Genomic DNA, 17,527 nt, shown 5'->3' with positions numbered 1-17,527 from the left:
TCCACACAATGGAATGTTATTCAGCACTAAAAAGAAATGAGTAATCAAGGCATGAAAAGACATGGAGGAGCTTTAAATGCTTATTAGTAATTGAAGGAAGTCAATCTGAAATGACTATATACAGTAAGATTCTAACTATGTGACGTTCTGGAAAATGAAACAAACTATGGAAACAGTAAAAAAGATCACTGGTTGCCTGGCAGGGGTTGAGGAAGGTAGGGATGAACTGGTAGAGCAAAGGGGATTTTTAGGGCAGCGAACCTACTCTGTAAAATGGTGGATATATGTCATTACATATTTGCCAAAATTGACAGAATGTACAACACCAAGAGTGAACCCTAATAATGTAAACTGGAACTCAGAGGTTAGGTAGGAAGACAAGTATTTAAATAAATGATTACTTCAAGATAAATTATATCATAGCGTTATACAAATAGTGCTCTAGGGATAGGCGGCAAGATGGCGGCTTAGGAGGACGCTGGGCTCACCGCACGTCCTGCTGATCACTTAGATTCCATCTACATCTGCCTAAATAACCCAGAAAACCGCCAGAGGATTAGCAGAACGGAGTCGCCGGAGCCAAACGCAGACGAGAGGCCCACGGAAGAGGGTAGGAAGGGCGGCGAGGCGGTGCGCGCTACACGGACTGGCGGGAGGGAGCCGGGGCGGAGGGGCGGCTCGCCGGCCAAGCACAGCCACCGAGTCTGGCTTGCAAAAGCGGAGGGGCCTAACGGACTGTGTTCCCACAACAAGCGCGACCTAGCGTCTGGGAGGTCATAAGTTAACAGCTCTGCTCGGAAAGCGGGAAGGCTGGAGGACAAAGGGAGGGAGAGCTGCTGAGCCCCCTGACAACAGAGCTCAGTTTGGTGGGGAACAAAGGCGCTCGCCAGCGCCATCTCCCCCGCCCATCCCCCAGCCGAAATCCCAAAGAGAACCTGTTCCTGCCGGGGAACTTGCTCGCTCCGCGCAAACACCCAACTCTGCGCTTCGGCGGAGCCAAACCTCCGGCAGCGGATCTGACTCCCTCCCGCTGCCACAGGGCCCCTCCTGAAGTGGATCACCTAAGGAGAAGCGATCTAAGCCTGCCCCTCCTGCCCCCGAGCACCTTGCCTACCCACCCCAGCTAATACGCCAGATCCCCAGCATCACAAGCCTGGCACGGTGCAAGTAGCCCAGACGAGCCACACCACCCCACAGTGAATCCCGCCCCTAGGAGAGGGGAAGAGAAGGCACACACCAGTCTGACCGTGGCCCCAGCAGTGGGCTGGGGACAGACATCAGGTCTGACTGCGGCCCCGCCCACCAACTCCAGTTATACACTACAGCACAGGGGAAGTGCCCTGCAGGTCCGCACCACTCCAGGGACTATCCAAAATGACCAAGCAGAAGAACTCCCCTCAGAAGAATCTCCAGGAGATAACAACAGCTAATGAGCTGATCAAAAAGGATTTAAATAATATAACAGAAAGTGAATTTAGAATAATAGTCATAAAATTAATCGCTGGGCTTGAAAACAGTATACAGGACAGCAGAGAATCTCTTGCTACAGAGATCAAGGGACTAAGGAACAGTCACGAGGAGCTGAAAAACGCTTTAAACGAAATGCATAACAAAATGGAAACCACCACAGCTCGGCTTGAAGAGGCAGAGGAGAGAATAGGTGAACTAGAAGATAAAGTTATGGAAAAAGAGGAAGCTGAGAAAAAGAGAGATAAAAAAATCCAGGAGTATGAGGGGAAAATTAGAGAATTAAGTGATACACTAAAAAGAAATAATATACGCATAATTGGTATCCCAGAGGAGGAAGAGAGAGGGAAAGGTGCTGAAGGGGTACTTGAAGAAATAATAGCTGAGAACTTCCCTGAACTGGGGAAGGAAAAAGGCATTGAAATCCAAGAGGCACAGAGAACTCCCTTCAGACGTAACTTGAATCGATCTTCTGCACGACATATCATAGTGAAACTGGCAAAATACAAGGATAAAGAGAAAATTCTGAAAGCAGCAAGGGGTAAACGTGCCCTCACATATAAAGGGAGACCTATAAGACTCGTGACTGATCTCTCTTTTGAAACTTGGCAGGCCAGAAAGAATTGGCACGAGATTTTCAGGGTGCTAGACAGAAAAAATATGCAGCCAAGAATCCTTTATCCAGCAAGTCTGTCATTTAGAATAGAAGGAGAGATAAAGGTCTTCCCAAACAAACAAAAACTGAAGGAATTTGTCACCACTAAACCAGCCCTACAAGAGATCCTAAGGGGGACCCTGTGAGACAAAGTCCCAGAGACATCACTACAAGCATAAAACATACAGACATCACAATGACTCTAAACCCATATCTTTCTATAATAACACTGAATGTAAATGGATTAAATGCGCCAACCAAAAGACATAGGGTATCAGAATGGATAAAAAAACAAGACCCATCTATTTGCTGTCTACAAGAGACTCATTTTAGACCTGAGGACACCTTTAGATTGAGAGTGAGGGGATGGAGAACTATTTATCATGCAACTGGAAGCCAAAAGAAAGCTGGAGTAGCCATACTTATATCAGACAAACTAGACTTTAAATTAAAGGCTGTAACAAGAGATGAAGAAGGACATTATATAATAGTTACAGGGTCTATCCATCAGGAAGAGCTAACAATTATAAATGTCTATGCACCGAATACCGGAGCCCCCAAATATATAAAACAATTACTCATAAACATAAGCAACCTTATTGATAAGAATGTGGTAATTGCAGGGGACTTTAATACACCACTTACAGAAATGGATAGATCATCTAGACACACGGTCAATAAAGAAACAAGGGCCCTGAATGAGACATTGGATCAGATGGACTTGACAGATATATTTAGAACTCTGCATCCCAAAGCAACAGAATATACTTTCTTCTCGAGTGCACATGGAACATTCTCCAAGATAGATCATATACTGGGTCACAAAACAGCCCTTCATAAGTTTACAAGAATTGAAATTATACCATGCTTACTTTCAGACCACAATGCTATGAAGCTTGAAATCAACCAAAGAAAAAAGTCTGGAAAACCTCCAAAAGCATGGAGGTTAAAGAACACCCTACTAACGAATGAGTGGGTCAACCAGGCAATTAGAGAAGAAATTAAAAAATATATGGAAACAAATGAAAATGAAAATACAACAATCCAAATGCTTTGGGACGCAGCAAAGGCAGTCCTGAGAGGAAAATACATTGCAATCCAGGCCTATCTCAAGAAACAAGAAAAATCCCAAATACAAAATCTAACAGCACACCTAAAGGAACTAGAAGCAGAACAGCAAAGGCAGCCTAAGCCCAGCAGAAGAAGAGAAATAATAAAGATCAGGGCAGAAATAAACAATATAGAAACTAAAAAAACTGTAGAGCAGATCAACGAAACCAAGAGTTGGTTTTTTGAAAAAATAAACAAAATTGACAAACCTCTAGCCAGGCTTCTCAAAAAGAAAAGGGAGATGACCCAAATAGATAAAATCATGAATGAAAATGGAATTATTACAACCAATCCCTCAGAGATACAAACAATTATCAGGGAATACTATGAAAAATTATATGCCAACAAACTGGACAACCTGGAAGAAATGGACAAATTCCTGAACACCCACACTCTTCCAAAACTCAATCAGGAGGAAATAGAAAGCTTGAACAGACCCATAACCAGCGAAGAAATTGAATCGGTTATCAAAAATCTCCCAACAAATAAGAGTCCAGGACCAGATGGCTTCCCAGGGGAGTTCTACCAGACGTTTAAAGCAGAGATAATACCTATCCTTCTCAAGCTATTCCAAGAAATAGGAAGGGAAGGAAAACTTCCAGACTCATTCTATGAAGCCAGTATTACTTTGATTCCTAAACCAGACAGAGACCCAGTAAAAAAAGAGAACTACAGGCCAATATCCCTGATGAATATGGATGCAAAAATTCTCAATAAGGTACTAGCAAATCGAATTCAACGGCATATAAAAAGAATTATTCACCATGATCAAGTGGGATTCATTCCTGGGATGCAGAGCTGGTTCAACATTCGCAAATCAATCAACGTGATACATCACATTAACAAAAAAAAAGAGAAGAACCATATGATCCTGTCAATCGATGCAGAAAAGGCCTTCGACAAAATCCAGCACCCTTTCTTAATAAAAACCCTTGAGAAAGTCGGGATAGAAGGAACATACTTAAAGATCATAAAAGCCATTTATGAAAAGCCCACAGCTAACATCATCCTCAACGGGGAAAAACTGAGAGCTTTTTCCCTGAGATCAGGAACACGACAAGGATGCCCACTCTCACCGCTGCTGTTTAACATAGTGCTGGAAGTTCTAGCATCAGCAATCAGACAACAAAAGGAAATCAAAGGCATCAAAATTGGCAAAGATGAAGTCAAGCTTTCGCTTTTTGCAGATGACATGATATTATACATGGAAAATCCGATAGACTCCACCAAAAGTCTGCTAGAACTGATACAGGAATTCAGCAAAGTTGCAGGATACAAAATCAATGTACAGAAATCAGTTGCATTCTTATACACTAACAATAAAGCAACAGAAAGACAAATAAAGAAACTGATCCCATTCACAACTGCACCAAGAAGCATAAAATACCTAGGAATAAATCTAACCAAAGATGTAAAGGATCTGTATGCTGAAAACTATAGAAAGCTTATGAAGGAAATTGAAGAAGATTTAAAGAAATGGAAAGACATTCCCTGCTCATGGATTGGAAAAATAAATATTGTCAAAATGTCAATACTACCCAAAGCTATCTACACATTCAATGCAATCCCAATCAAAATTGCACCAGCATTCTTCTCGAAACTAGAACAAGCAATCCTAAAATTCATATGGAACCACAAAAGGCCCCGAATAGCCAAAGGAATTTTGAAGAAGACCAAAGCAGGAGGCATCACAATCCCAGACTTTAGCCTCTACTACAAAGCTGTCATCATCAAGACAGCATGGTATTGGCACCAAAACAGACACATAGACCAATGGAATAGAATAGAAACCCCAGAACTAGACCCACAAATGTATGGCCAACTCATCTTTGACAAAGCAGGAAAGAACATCCAATGGAAAAAAGACAGCCTCTTTAACAAATGGTGCTGGGAGAACTGGACAGCAACATGCAGAAGGTTGAAACTAGACCACTTTCTCACACCATTCACAAAAATAAACTCAAAATGGATAAAGGACCTAAATGTGAGACAGGAAACCATCAAAACCTTAGAGGAGAAAGCAGGAAAAGACCTCTCTGACCTCAGCCGTAGCAATCTCTTACTGGACACATCCCCAAAGGCAAGGGAATTAAAAGCAAAAGTGAATTACTGGGACCTTATGAAGATAAAAAGCTTCTGCACAGCCAAGGAAACAACCAACAAAACTAAAAGGCAACCAACGGAATGGGAAAAGATATTCGCAAATGACATATCGGACAAAGGGCTAGTATCCAAAATCTATAAAGAGCTCACCAAACTCCACACCCGAAAAACAAATAACCCAGTGAAGAAATGGGCAGAAAACATGAATAGACACTTCTCTAAAGAAGACATCCGGATGGCCAACAGGCACATGAAAAGATGTTCAGCGTCGCTCCTTATCAGGGAAATACAAATCAAAACCACACTCAGGTATCACCTCACGCCAGTCAGAGTGGCCAAAATGAACAAATCCGGAGACTATAGATGCTGGAGAGGATGTGGAGAAACGGGAACCCTCTTGCACTGTTGGTGGGAATGCAAATTGGTGCAGCCGCTCTGGAAAGCAGTGTGGAGGTTCCTCAGAAAATTAAAAATAGACCTACCCTATGACCCAGCAATAGCACTGCTAGGAATTTATCCAAGGGATACAGGAGCACTGATGCATAGGGCCACGTGTACCCCAATGTTCATAGCAGCACTCTCAACAATAGCCAAATTATGGAAAGAGCCTAAATGTCCATCAACTGATGAATGGATAAAGAAATTGTGGTTTATATACACAATGGAATATTACGTGGCAATGAGAAAAAATGAAATATGGCCTTTCGTAGCAACGTGGATGGAACTGGAGAGTGTGATGCTAAGTAAAATAAGCCATACAGAGAAAGACAGATACCATATGGTTTCACTCTTATGTGGATCCTGAGAAACTTCACAGGAACCCATGGGGGAGGGGAAGGAAAAAAAAAAAAAAAGAGGTTAGAATGGGAGAGAGCCAAAGCATAAGAGACTTAAAAACTGAGAACAAACTGAGGGTTGATGGGGGGTGGGAGGGAGGAGAGGGTGGGTGATGGGTATTGAGGAGGGCACCTTTTGGGATGAGCACTGGGTGTTGTATGGAAACCAATTTGTCAATAAATTTCATAAAAAAAACAAAAAAAACAAACAAACAAAAAAAAAAAAAATAAAATAAAATAAAATAGAATAGAAGATAGTGGAAAAGAACAGGCAGGAGTTCAAGGAAAAAAAAAAAAAACAAAAAACAAAAAACAAATAGTGCTCTAGGAACACAAAAAAGAAGGTATAAATATAAAAATTTTTAATCTTACCAAAAAAACACAAATTTGCGAGTTCAAATAAAATCAAATAAAAAATGTATGTCAAAATTATGAAATCATAGTAAACTGTGGTTTTCTAGAATTAATTGCTAGACAATGATACAGATAACTATAATATTCTTTAAGGTAAGTGGTATGTTCTTGTTACAATGGAAAGCCACAGGATGGAAAAAGTAGAGCTTCCAATGTCTAAAGCATTCTGACTATGGAGATATGAAATATACGTTCATACAAAGGAGATCTGACATAACAGATGGACCATCAAAATGAGTCATACTGGTTACTCCAAGTAGAGTGCTGTAAGTGACATAACTTCCAGATTGTTTCTTCAAATTTAACTTAATTCCCATAACATTCAAAGCATTTCCATAAATCTTTGTCTTTATTAATTAAATCAATCCTACTGATCAACAACCGCTACAAAAATCTTCCTCTCTATCAAAAATGACTAATTAAGACATTAGAAGGAAGATTATTCAAAATGCTCTATATTATCCTCTTACCATCATTCTTTATTTGAAAAGATGAAAAGGGAAAAAAAGATGGGTCTTTCCATCAATTTTAACTGATAGGATAATTTCTGCAGAATAAGATAAAAATGACAATCTCTTTCAGATCCATCAACCAAAGGGATAAGATCTAAAACGACTGTAAGTTTATGAAGACTATTTCAGCTCCCAAAGCAAAAGAGCAATTTTATCTTTTACTTAAAAACAAAGTATTTTAAAAATGACTACACTGGAATGGAATTACACCACTGTAAGTACTAAACCAACTCCTAACAATGAAAATTGGTAAGTAAAGGGAAAGAATTAAGTATTTATCCTGCCTTTCACATACAAGAGAACTGTGGTGTATTCCTGGTTGATGAGAGAAAACTTTTTTTTATAGAACAGTAGTTAATCTTGCAGAAAACATGGTATTATTAGAAAAACCACCATTCTCCAGGCTTCAACATAATACAACTATTAAGTAAAAAGTTGTTTCAGAAATGAAGCCAAGTGGCTTCAGCCAGTTGAGTGTCTGACCCTTGATTTCAGCTCAGGTCACGATCCCGGGGTCATGGGATCGAGCCCCTCGTTGGGGTCTATGCTGAGCATGGAGTCTGCTTGAGATTCTCTCTCTCTCTCTCTCTCTCTCTCTCTCTCTCTCTCTCTCTGCCTCTCTCCCCCACTCATGTTCTCTTGCCCTCTCTAAAATAAAAAAGAAATAGATAAAAAGAAATGAAGCCAAAATAATGCTCTGCAGATTACTTGCTGATCTCCATAAAAAAAACCTATCTCCAATATGTAGATATTTTGAGGGTCTACCAACATAGCCATGTGATCAACACAGTATCATATTATATATTTTGCAGGATACATTTTTGAGATAATTGGAAACTTTAAATTATGGCTTGGATATTAGATAACATAATGTGTTAACTTTCAAAACTACAATATAATATCTGGCTATATGGGAAAAGGTCATTATTCTTAGGAAATCATGATTAATTTGTAGTGGGTAAGTTGTCATTACATGCATAACTTACATTCAAATGATTCAACAAAATACATATACTTATGTACATCTATTATACATACATGGGTATACAAGTACATATATGTAAGTATACACATACCTATACATATATATATTTATTTATTATGCACAGAAATGTGAACACCTATTTAATCAAGGTAGTGATACATGGGTCATTACTATACTATCTTTTAAATCTATTTTTATGTCTGAAACTTTCTATAACAAAAAGTTTGAAGAAAAAAATGAAAAGTAGTAGGACGTTCCACATTACTATAACATCTCTCCTAATCAAATGCTTTAAGAATAAATAGAAAAACAAAACCACTACCAAAACACAGGGAAAAATACAAGCAAATACTTTATAATACGCTTGTATGTGAAAGTGAAAAAGAAATTTTAAATTACAAGGAAAGTGCCACTTACATACATTAAAATGTAGTCTGGAATACTGCAGTTCCTGGCTTAATTATAATACAGAAATTAATGCAACTCAATAGCACAGTTTACCTACTGCTGATATTCAATTACCTCTTTACTGAGAGCAAAACTAATGCTTGGTGGGTTTCTAAATTTTTATTTATTTTTTTAAATGTTTATTTATTTTTGAGAGACAGAGTGTGAGCAGGGGAGGGAAAGAGAGAGAGGGAGACACAGAACTCAAAGAGGGCTCCAGGCTCTGAGCTGTCAGCACAGAGCCTGATGCAGGTCTCAAACTCATGAACTGCAAGATCATGACCTGGGCCAAATTTGGATGTTTAACTGACTGAGCCACCTAGCCCCCCACCCGCCTAAATTTTTATTTTAAATTCACTCACTCAAGAACCACTTACTGAAGTCTACTTACTTTTCTGATACACATTGACACATTATGAAAAGTCAGATTCCATATTTCATATTTTCCATTTCCAAAAAAAAAAAACTTGTTGAAATCCCATGACATAAATGGAAAGAAAAAGGACATACCACTTGTATTAAATGCCATACAGCACACTGGTTTCTCATGAGCAGGAAAGTGGGCCACGATACCATCACTGTCAGAATCCTCGCTCACAAGCACCTTCACAGAAAGAAAGAAGGAAAATGGAAATTAAACTTTACTCACCAATTACTGAGCCTGAAGATATACACAGCTACACTACAATATCCCTGACCAAAAGTATGCATGATTGCTTCCACTATACTGGAAGATTATTGTCACTGTAAGGTGAGAATGCCACTTTAGGAATGAGGAAAAGATACAATATACTCCAGAAGATCAATCACATAAACTCTAAAAACAGTTGATGGGCTTTACTGTAGATGACAGAGACAAAAATTTCTTGAAGTAGAGGTTCAGAAAAAAACAAAAAGCATAAAATCAGCTTTGCAGAGCTTCATCCAAAGACAGGAACATACAATTCTTATTATGTTATGACCTACTGGAAGATGTTTGCTTACAACTAGATCATTACTAGATCATGATATTCAGACATAAATAATTTAATCTGAAGTAAATCAGGAGCTAATCCTAAACGGGCAATGTTAATTTTTCTTTTAGTATGAAAAACTTTACAAAGGCATACTTTACATACCATAAAAGTCACCTATTTCATGTTTACAATTCAATGATTTTATATAGTACTGTAACCATTACAGCAATCCATTATATAGAAATGTCTGCTTTGTCATCCTTTACTATCCTAATGCTTTAATTTTATTGCCTATTGCTGACTCAAACCTACAATTCAGTAAAGCTACTGATATATCAAAATTTTTGTGCATAGATCTTTATTACCATCTTAACAATTTTTAAGTGTTCGGTTCATTAAGTATACTCACATTGCTGTGTAACAAATTTCCAGGACTTTTCCATCTTGCAACACTGAAACTCTACCCACTAAACTCTGATTCTTCTTCTTCCCTCCCCCCAGCCATTGATAACCACTTTTTCCACTTTCTGTTTTTATGATTTTGACTACTTTAGAGAGTCAAAATAACTGGAAGAATATAGTTTTTACACTTTTGTGATGGCTTTACTTCCCTTACCAAAATGTCCTCAAGGTTTGTCAATGTTGTAATATGTCACAATATTTCCTTCTATTTCAAGGCTGCATAATATTATAGTATGTATATACCAGATTTTTCTTTATCCATTCACCTAGTGATAGATATATGGATTGCTTCCATATCCTCGCTACTGTGAATATGCTGCAATGAACGAGGGTGTGTAAATAGTGCTTCCAGATCCTGCTCTGAATTCTTTTGCATACAAACCAGGAAATCAGATTGCTGATCATATGATAGTTTCATTTTTAACTTTTTGAGGATCAATTTTTTTTTATCTTTTCAAAGAACCAATTTTGGATTTTCCCCAATATTTCATTATTTACTATTTTGTTGACTTATGTTCATATATTTGGTATTTACTTCATTTGTTGTTTGGTTATAATTTGCTCTTGTTTTTCAGATTAGAAAATGGGAAAAGTGAAGATTATTAGTTTCAGACTGTTTTTCCTTCCTACTATAAGCATTTAAAGCTATAAATTTCCCTCTCTGTAAAAGAATAGCTGCACTTCATAAATTCTGATATGTTCACTTTTTATTTTTATTCCATTCCAAATATTTTCTAATATCCTTGGGATTCCTTCTTCCACCCAGAGCTATTGATAGGTGTGTTTTATTTCCAAATATTTGGATATTTCCATAATTTCATTGTTATTTTTTTAAGTTTATTTATTTATTTTAAATATGAAATTTATTGTCAAATTGGTTTCTATACAATACGCAGTGCTCATCCCAACAGGTGCCCTCCTCAATACCCATCACCCACCCTCCCGTCCCTCCCACCCCCCATCAACCTTCAGTGTGTTCTCAGGTTTTAAGAGTCTCTTATGCTTTGGCTCTCTTCCACTTTAACCTCTTTTTTTTTTTTCCTTCCCCTCCCCCATGGGTTTCTGTTAAGTTTCTCAGGATCCACATAAGAGTGAAACCATATGGTATCTGTCTTTCTCTGTATGGCTTATTTCACTTAGCATCACACTCTCCAGTTCCATCCATGTTGCTACAAAGGGGCCTATTTCATTCTTTCTCATTGCCATGTAGTACTCCATTGTGTATATAAACCACAATTTCTTTATCCATGGGTAGATCTATTTTTAATTCTTTGAGGAACCTCCACACTGTTTTCCAGAGCAGCTGCACCAGTTTGCATTCCCACCAACAGTGCAAGAAGGTTCCCGTTTCTCCACATCCTCGCCAGCATCTATAGTCTCCTGATTTGTTCATTTTAGCCACTCTGACTGGCATGAGGTGATGTCTGAGTGTGGTTCTGACTTGTATTTCCCTGATGAGGAGCAACGTTGAGCACGTTTTCATGTGCCTTGTGGCCATCTGGATGTCTTCCTTAGAGAAGTGTCTATTCATGTTTTCTGCCCATTTCTCCACTGGATTATTTGGTTTTTTGGGTGTGGAGTTTGGTGAGCTCTTTATAGATTTTGGATACTAGCCCTTTGTCCGATATCTGTACATTGATTTTGTATCCTGCGACTTTGCTTAATTCATGTATAAGTTCTAGCAGACTTTTGGTGGAGTCTGTTGGGTTTTCCATGTATAGTATGACGTCACCTGCAAAAAGTGAAAGCTTGACTTCATCTTTGCCTATTTTCATGCCTTTGATTTCCTTTTGTTGTCTGATTGCTGATGCTAGCACTTCCAATACTGTGTTAAACAACAGCGGTGAGAGTGGACATCCCTGTCGTGTTCCTGATCTCAGGGGGAAAGCTCTCAGTTCTTCCCCATTGAGGATGATATTAGCTGTGGGCTTTTCATAAATGGCTTTTATAATGTTTAAGTATGCTCCTTCTATCCCAACTTTATCGAGGGTTTTTATTAAGAAAGTATGTAATCACCACTAACCCAGCCCTACAGGAGATCCTAAGGGGGATTCTGTGAGAGAAATGTTGCAAGGACCACAAAGTACCAGACATCACTACCAGCATGAAATCTACAGACATCACAGTGGCTCTAAACGCATATCTTTCCATAATAACACCAAATGTAAATGGACTAAATGCGCAAACCAAAAGACATAGGGTATCAGAATGGATAAAAAAAACAAGACCCATCTATTTGCTGTCTACAAGAGACTCATTTTAGATCTGAGGACATCTTCAGATTGAAAGTGAGGGGATGGAGAACTATCTACCATGTTACTGAAGTCAAAAGAAAGCTGGAGTAGTCACACTTATATCAGACAAACTAGACTCTAAATTAAAGGCTATAACAAGAGATGAAGAAGGGAATTATATAATAACTACAGGGTCTATCCATCAGGAAGAGCTAACAATTATAAACGCCTATGTGCCGAATACGGGAGCCCCCAAATATATAAAAAAATTAATCACAAACATAAGTACCCTTATTGATAAGAATGTGGTAATTGCGGGGGACTTTAATACTCTACTTACAACAATGGGTAGATCAGATCATCTAGACACAGGATCAATAAAGAAACAAGGGCCCTGAATGATACATTGGATCGGATGAACTTGACAGATATATTCAGAACTCTGCATCCCAAAGCAACAGAATATACTTTCTTCTTGAGTGCACATGGAACATTCTCCAAGATAGATCACATACTGGGTCACAAAATAGCCCTTCATAAGTATAAAAGAATTGAGATCATACCATGCACACTTTCAGACCACAATGCTATGAAACTTGAAATCAACCACAGGAAAAAGTCTGGAAAACCTCCAAAAGCATGGAGGTTAAAGAACACCCTACTAAAGAATGAATGGGTCAACCAGACAATTAGAGAAGAAATTTTAAAACATATGGAAACAAAGGAAGATGAACATACAATAATCCAAACGCTTTGGGATGCAGCGAAGGCAGTCCTGAGAGGAAAATACATTGCAATCCAGGCCCATCTCAAGAAACAAGAAAAATCCCAAATACAAAATCTAACGGCACACCTAAAGGAAATAGAAGCAGAACAGCAAAGACACCCCAAACCCAGCAGAAGAAGAGAAATAATAAAGATCAGAGCAGAAATAAGCAATATAGAATGTAAAAAAACTATAGAGCAGATCAACGAAACCAAGAGTTGGTTTTTTGAAAAAATAAACAAAATTGACAAACCTCTAGCCAGGCTTCTCAAAAAGAAAAGGGAGATGACCCAAATAGATAAAATCATGAATGAAAATGGAATTGTCCCTCAGAGATACAAGCAATTATCAGAGAATATTATGAAAAATTATATGTCAACAAACTGGACAACCTAGAAGAAATGGACAAATTCCTAAGCACCCACACACTTCCAAACCTCAAACAGGAAGAAAGAGAAAACTTGAACAGACCCATAACCAGAAAAGAAATTGAATCAGTTATCAAAAATCTCTGAACAAATAAGAGTCCAGGACCAGATGGCTTCCCTGGGGCATTCTACCAGCCATTTAAAGCAGAGATAATACCTATCCTTCTCAAGCTGTTCCAAAAAATAGAAAGGGAAGGAAAACTTCCAGACTCATTCTATGAAGCCACATTACTTTGATTCCTAAACCAGACAGAGACCCAGCAAAAAAAGAGAACTACAGGCCAATATCCCTGATGAATATGGATGTAAAAATTCTCAATAAGATACTAGCAAATCGAATTCAGCAGCATATAAAAAGAATTATTCACCATGATCAAGTGGGGTTCATTCCTGGGATGCAGGGCTGGTTCAACCTTCGCAAATCAATCAATGTGATACATCACATTAGTAAAAGAAAAGAGGATTCTGTCAATCGATGCAGAAAAAGCATTTGACAAAATTAAGTCTATTTATTTTTGAGGGGGAGAGAGCACAGTAGGTAAGCGCAGGAGGGGCAGAGAGAGAGGGAGAGAGAGAGAGTCCCCATTAGCCAGCACAGAGTCCGATGTGTGGGGCTTGATCTCACCTACCATGAGATTATGACCTGAGCTGAAATCAAGAGCTGGACGCTCAACTGATGGAGCCACTGGGGCGTCCCATTCTGTTATTGATTTCCATAGTTCTCAGGAAACATACTTCTCATAATTTTAATACTTTTAAAGCTATTTATATATTTTTTTGCCCAACCATAAGGTCTATCTTGGAAAACATTCCAGATGTTCTTGAAAAGAATCCAAATTCTAGTCAGTTAAGTGTCTAACTTTTGATTTTGGCTGGGGTCGCCCGGTTCATGGGTTCGAGCCCCATGTCAGGGCTCTGACAGCACAGAGCCTGCTTGGTCAGTTAAGTCTCTCTCTCTCTCTCTCTCTCTCTCTTTCTCTCTCTCTCTCTCTCGCTCGCTCGCTCTCGCTCTTTTGCTTTCTTGCTCTCTCAAAATAAATAAATAAACTTTTAAAAATATTTAAAGAAAAAGAATGCAAATTCTACAGGTTTGGAGGGTAGTGTTACACCGTGCTGGTTGGTAGTGTTCTAAATCCTCACAAATTTTGTCTAGTTTTTCCTATCAATTATTGAGAGCACAGTATTTAAATCTCATGCTGTAAATGTTAGTTAGCTATAATTTCTCCTTTCAATCTGTCAGATTTTGCCTAATGTTTGTTGGGAAATGCTGTAGCTGTTTACACATTAATAGTTGCTTTATCTACCTATTACATCGACCCTCTTATTATTATGAAATATCTTTTTCTCTGGCAATATTTCCTGACAAAGTATTTCTGATATTAATATAGCCATTCCAGTCCTATTATGGTTACTGTTTATGTGGTACGTTTCCTCAATCCTTTTACTTCAGCCAATTATGTCTTTGAATCTGAATGATTCTGGTCTGATAATCAATGTCTTTTAACTTGAGTCCATTTATAGTTAATATAATTATGCACATAATTGGATTTAGGTTTGCCATTTTGCTATTTACTTTGTCTCAGGTGTTGTACCTCTGGTCCTCTTCTTTTGTGTTATTTTTAATATTACTATTTTAATTCCTCTGTTAATTTTGGGGGGTTAATTTTTTAGTGGATGCTGTATAGGTAACAAGGTGCAATACAGATTACAAGATTGTCAGTTAATTGCAAAAATTATAGTTCCTTGCTCCAATATAGCTGCACTTCCTCCCCATTCCTTTGTGCTACTGTTGTCATATATATTATCAGCTGAGAAACGTTATAGTTATTCCCTAAAACAATCGTTTTAAACTACCTTTTAAAGAAATTAAGGGAAGAGAAAGGTAAGTATTTATACACTTCATTTCTTCAAATGTTTTTCTGCCCCTTTCTCACCTCTCTTTCTGAGATCCCAGTCACACATATGTTGGTACACTTGACGTTGTCCCAAAGGTCTCTGTGGCTCTGCTTATACTTCACCAACATTTTTTTCTCCTGTTCTTCAAATTGGCCCCCAACTGAATTGCAATCTCAGGCCAGTGGAGCTACACATTTTCCCTTACTCATCACCCACCAAGTGAAAATACTGTTGGGCTTGGGTTTTAACATACTACTCCAAATCAAGTAAATCCCCTGTCTAGAAGGGAAAAGGCTTGTTTACATGGCCCACTCTGCACTGGTTAAACTAATCACACTCACCAAGCTCCAGGCAGATGTGAATGAGAGCAGCCTCATGCAAAAAGGCCATTTTCTCCTACAACTATTATCCAAGCTCTAAAGTCTTTACACACTTATCATTTCATTCTTAGTTTTGGTCAATTTCTGGAGTCCCCAGATAGTTATTTTTAAAAATTCTTTCTAGTAATGTATTCATTTTCTGGAGACAGGATCTACTTATGTACCTCTTAGCATAACTGATAGTCATCCCCAAACATCAGTAAATTTATACGTTCAAATCACCCATTTTAAATACATAAGTGGATAATGCTTAGTAAATCCATACAATTGTGTAACCATCACCACATTCTCCATTTAGATTTCTTCCACCATCCCCAAAATGTCTTCATATTAACTTTACAGTAGATTTCCAACCCTAAGCCCCAGGCAACCCCTATGTATATTTTATCTCTTTTGCCTTTTCTAAAAATTTTGAAAATGTTTCATATAAATAGAATCATGCAATTTGCCTTCTACTTTCTTTCACTTATATAATTTTTATAGTTCAGCCATGTTGTTTCAGGTATCATTCATTTCTTTATATTGCTAAACTGTTATCCACTGTATGAAAATACCACAACATGTGGGTTCACCCACCAGTTCTTGGCAATTTGGATTATTTCTAGTCAATTGTTACAATGCATAGGCAGCTATGAATATCTATGTGCACGTATTTTTGTGAATATGTTTTTATTTCTCTTGGGGAGATACCTAGAAGTGAATCTGGTCAGTCGTATGGTAAACATATGGTGAACTTTTAAAGAAACTAACAAATTGTTTTCCAAAATAGCTACATCATTTTATATTTCCATCAGTAAAGCGTGAGGTTTCCAATTTTTCTACAACCTTTCCAACACTTTGTATTGTACATCTTTTTTAATTATGGGCAATCTACTAGAAGCAGAAATCAGAATGATGGTCACCAGGGACCGTGGGGACAGGGGCTTGGGGAGTTACTGTTTACTATTTAATGAATCCAGATGATGAAAAAGTTCTAGAAATAGATAACAGTGATGGTTATTGTGATAACCATGGATATTGTGATGTGCCATTGTGATGGCACAACATTGTAAATACACTTATGCACTGAATTGTAAACTTATAAAATGGTTACATGTCAATGTTTATGTTATGCATATTTTATCACAATGGGGGTGAGGGGAACATGCATTATAAGTTATTCTCTTTTTAGTTGTTCGATTGACTTTCAAAGTACTAAGTGAGAAGAACAAGAAAACGAAGTCTTATAGTAATAGTATCTGGGAAAGTGTGTTAAACTACACTTGTTAAATATTTACTAAAGGTTTGTTTTGGGATATATGGTATATTCACACAATTGTAGAACCATCACCACAACCAAATTTAGAACATTTTCATCACCAAAGGAAAACCCATAATTATTAACAGTCACCCCACATTTCTCCATTCCTTCCAAACTCCCAGCCCTGGGAAACTATAATCTATTTTCTCTTTCTATTGCTTTGCTTATTCTAGACATTTTATATAAATGGAATCATACAACATACACTCTTTTGAGACTGGCTTCTTTCACAAAGTATAATATTTTCAAGACTCACCCACATTATAACATGAAACAGTGCTTCATTTCTTTTTATTGCTGAAGAATATTACATTGTAAGTGCATATCACATTTTATTTATCCATCTACTAATCAGTTGAGGTACACTAGAGTTGCTCCTAGTTTTTGGCTCTTGCAAATAATGCTGCTATGAACATACAATTACGTAAATATATATTTTCATTTCTTTTGAGTATTCCTAGAAGATAAATTGCTAAGTCATTTTGTAACTCTTTTCCAAAGCATTTGCACAATTTTACATTCCCACCAGCAGTGTATGAGGGCTCTCATTTGTGTTTATTGGCCATTGGTAAATCT

The 17,527-nt window shown here is 37.8% G+C and overlaps 1 protein-coding gene across 1 annotated transcript in view; it reads right to left on the bottom strand.

Moving 5' to 3' along the window:
* BCAS3 (BCAS3 microtubule associated cell migration factor) overlaps positions 1–17,527 on the bottom strand; it is a 628,358-nt gene that overhangs the window by 415,060 nt on the left and 195,771 nt on the right. Inside the window, exon 15 of the mRNA XM_047833397.1 lies at positions 9,040–9,133. Coding sequence (XP_047689353.1) covers positions 9,040–9,133 — 94 coding nt within the window. The remainder of the gene's footprint in view (positions 1–9,039; positions 9,134–17,527) is intronic.

This window comes from Prionailurus viverrinus, chromosome E1, assembly GCF_022837055.1.
Source record: "Prionailurus viverrinus isolate Anna chromosome E1, UM_Priviv_1.0, whole genome shotgun sequence".
NCBI lineage: Eukaryota > Metazoa > Chordata > Mammalia > Carnivora > Felidae > Prionailurus > Prionailurus viverrinus.
This window is presented reverse-complemented; position numbering and strand designations above follow the sequence as displayed.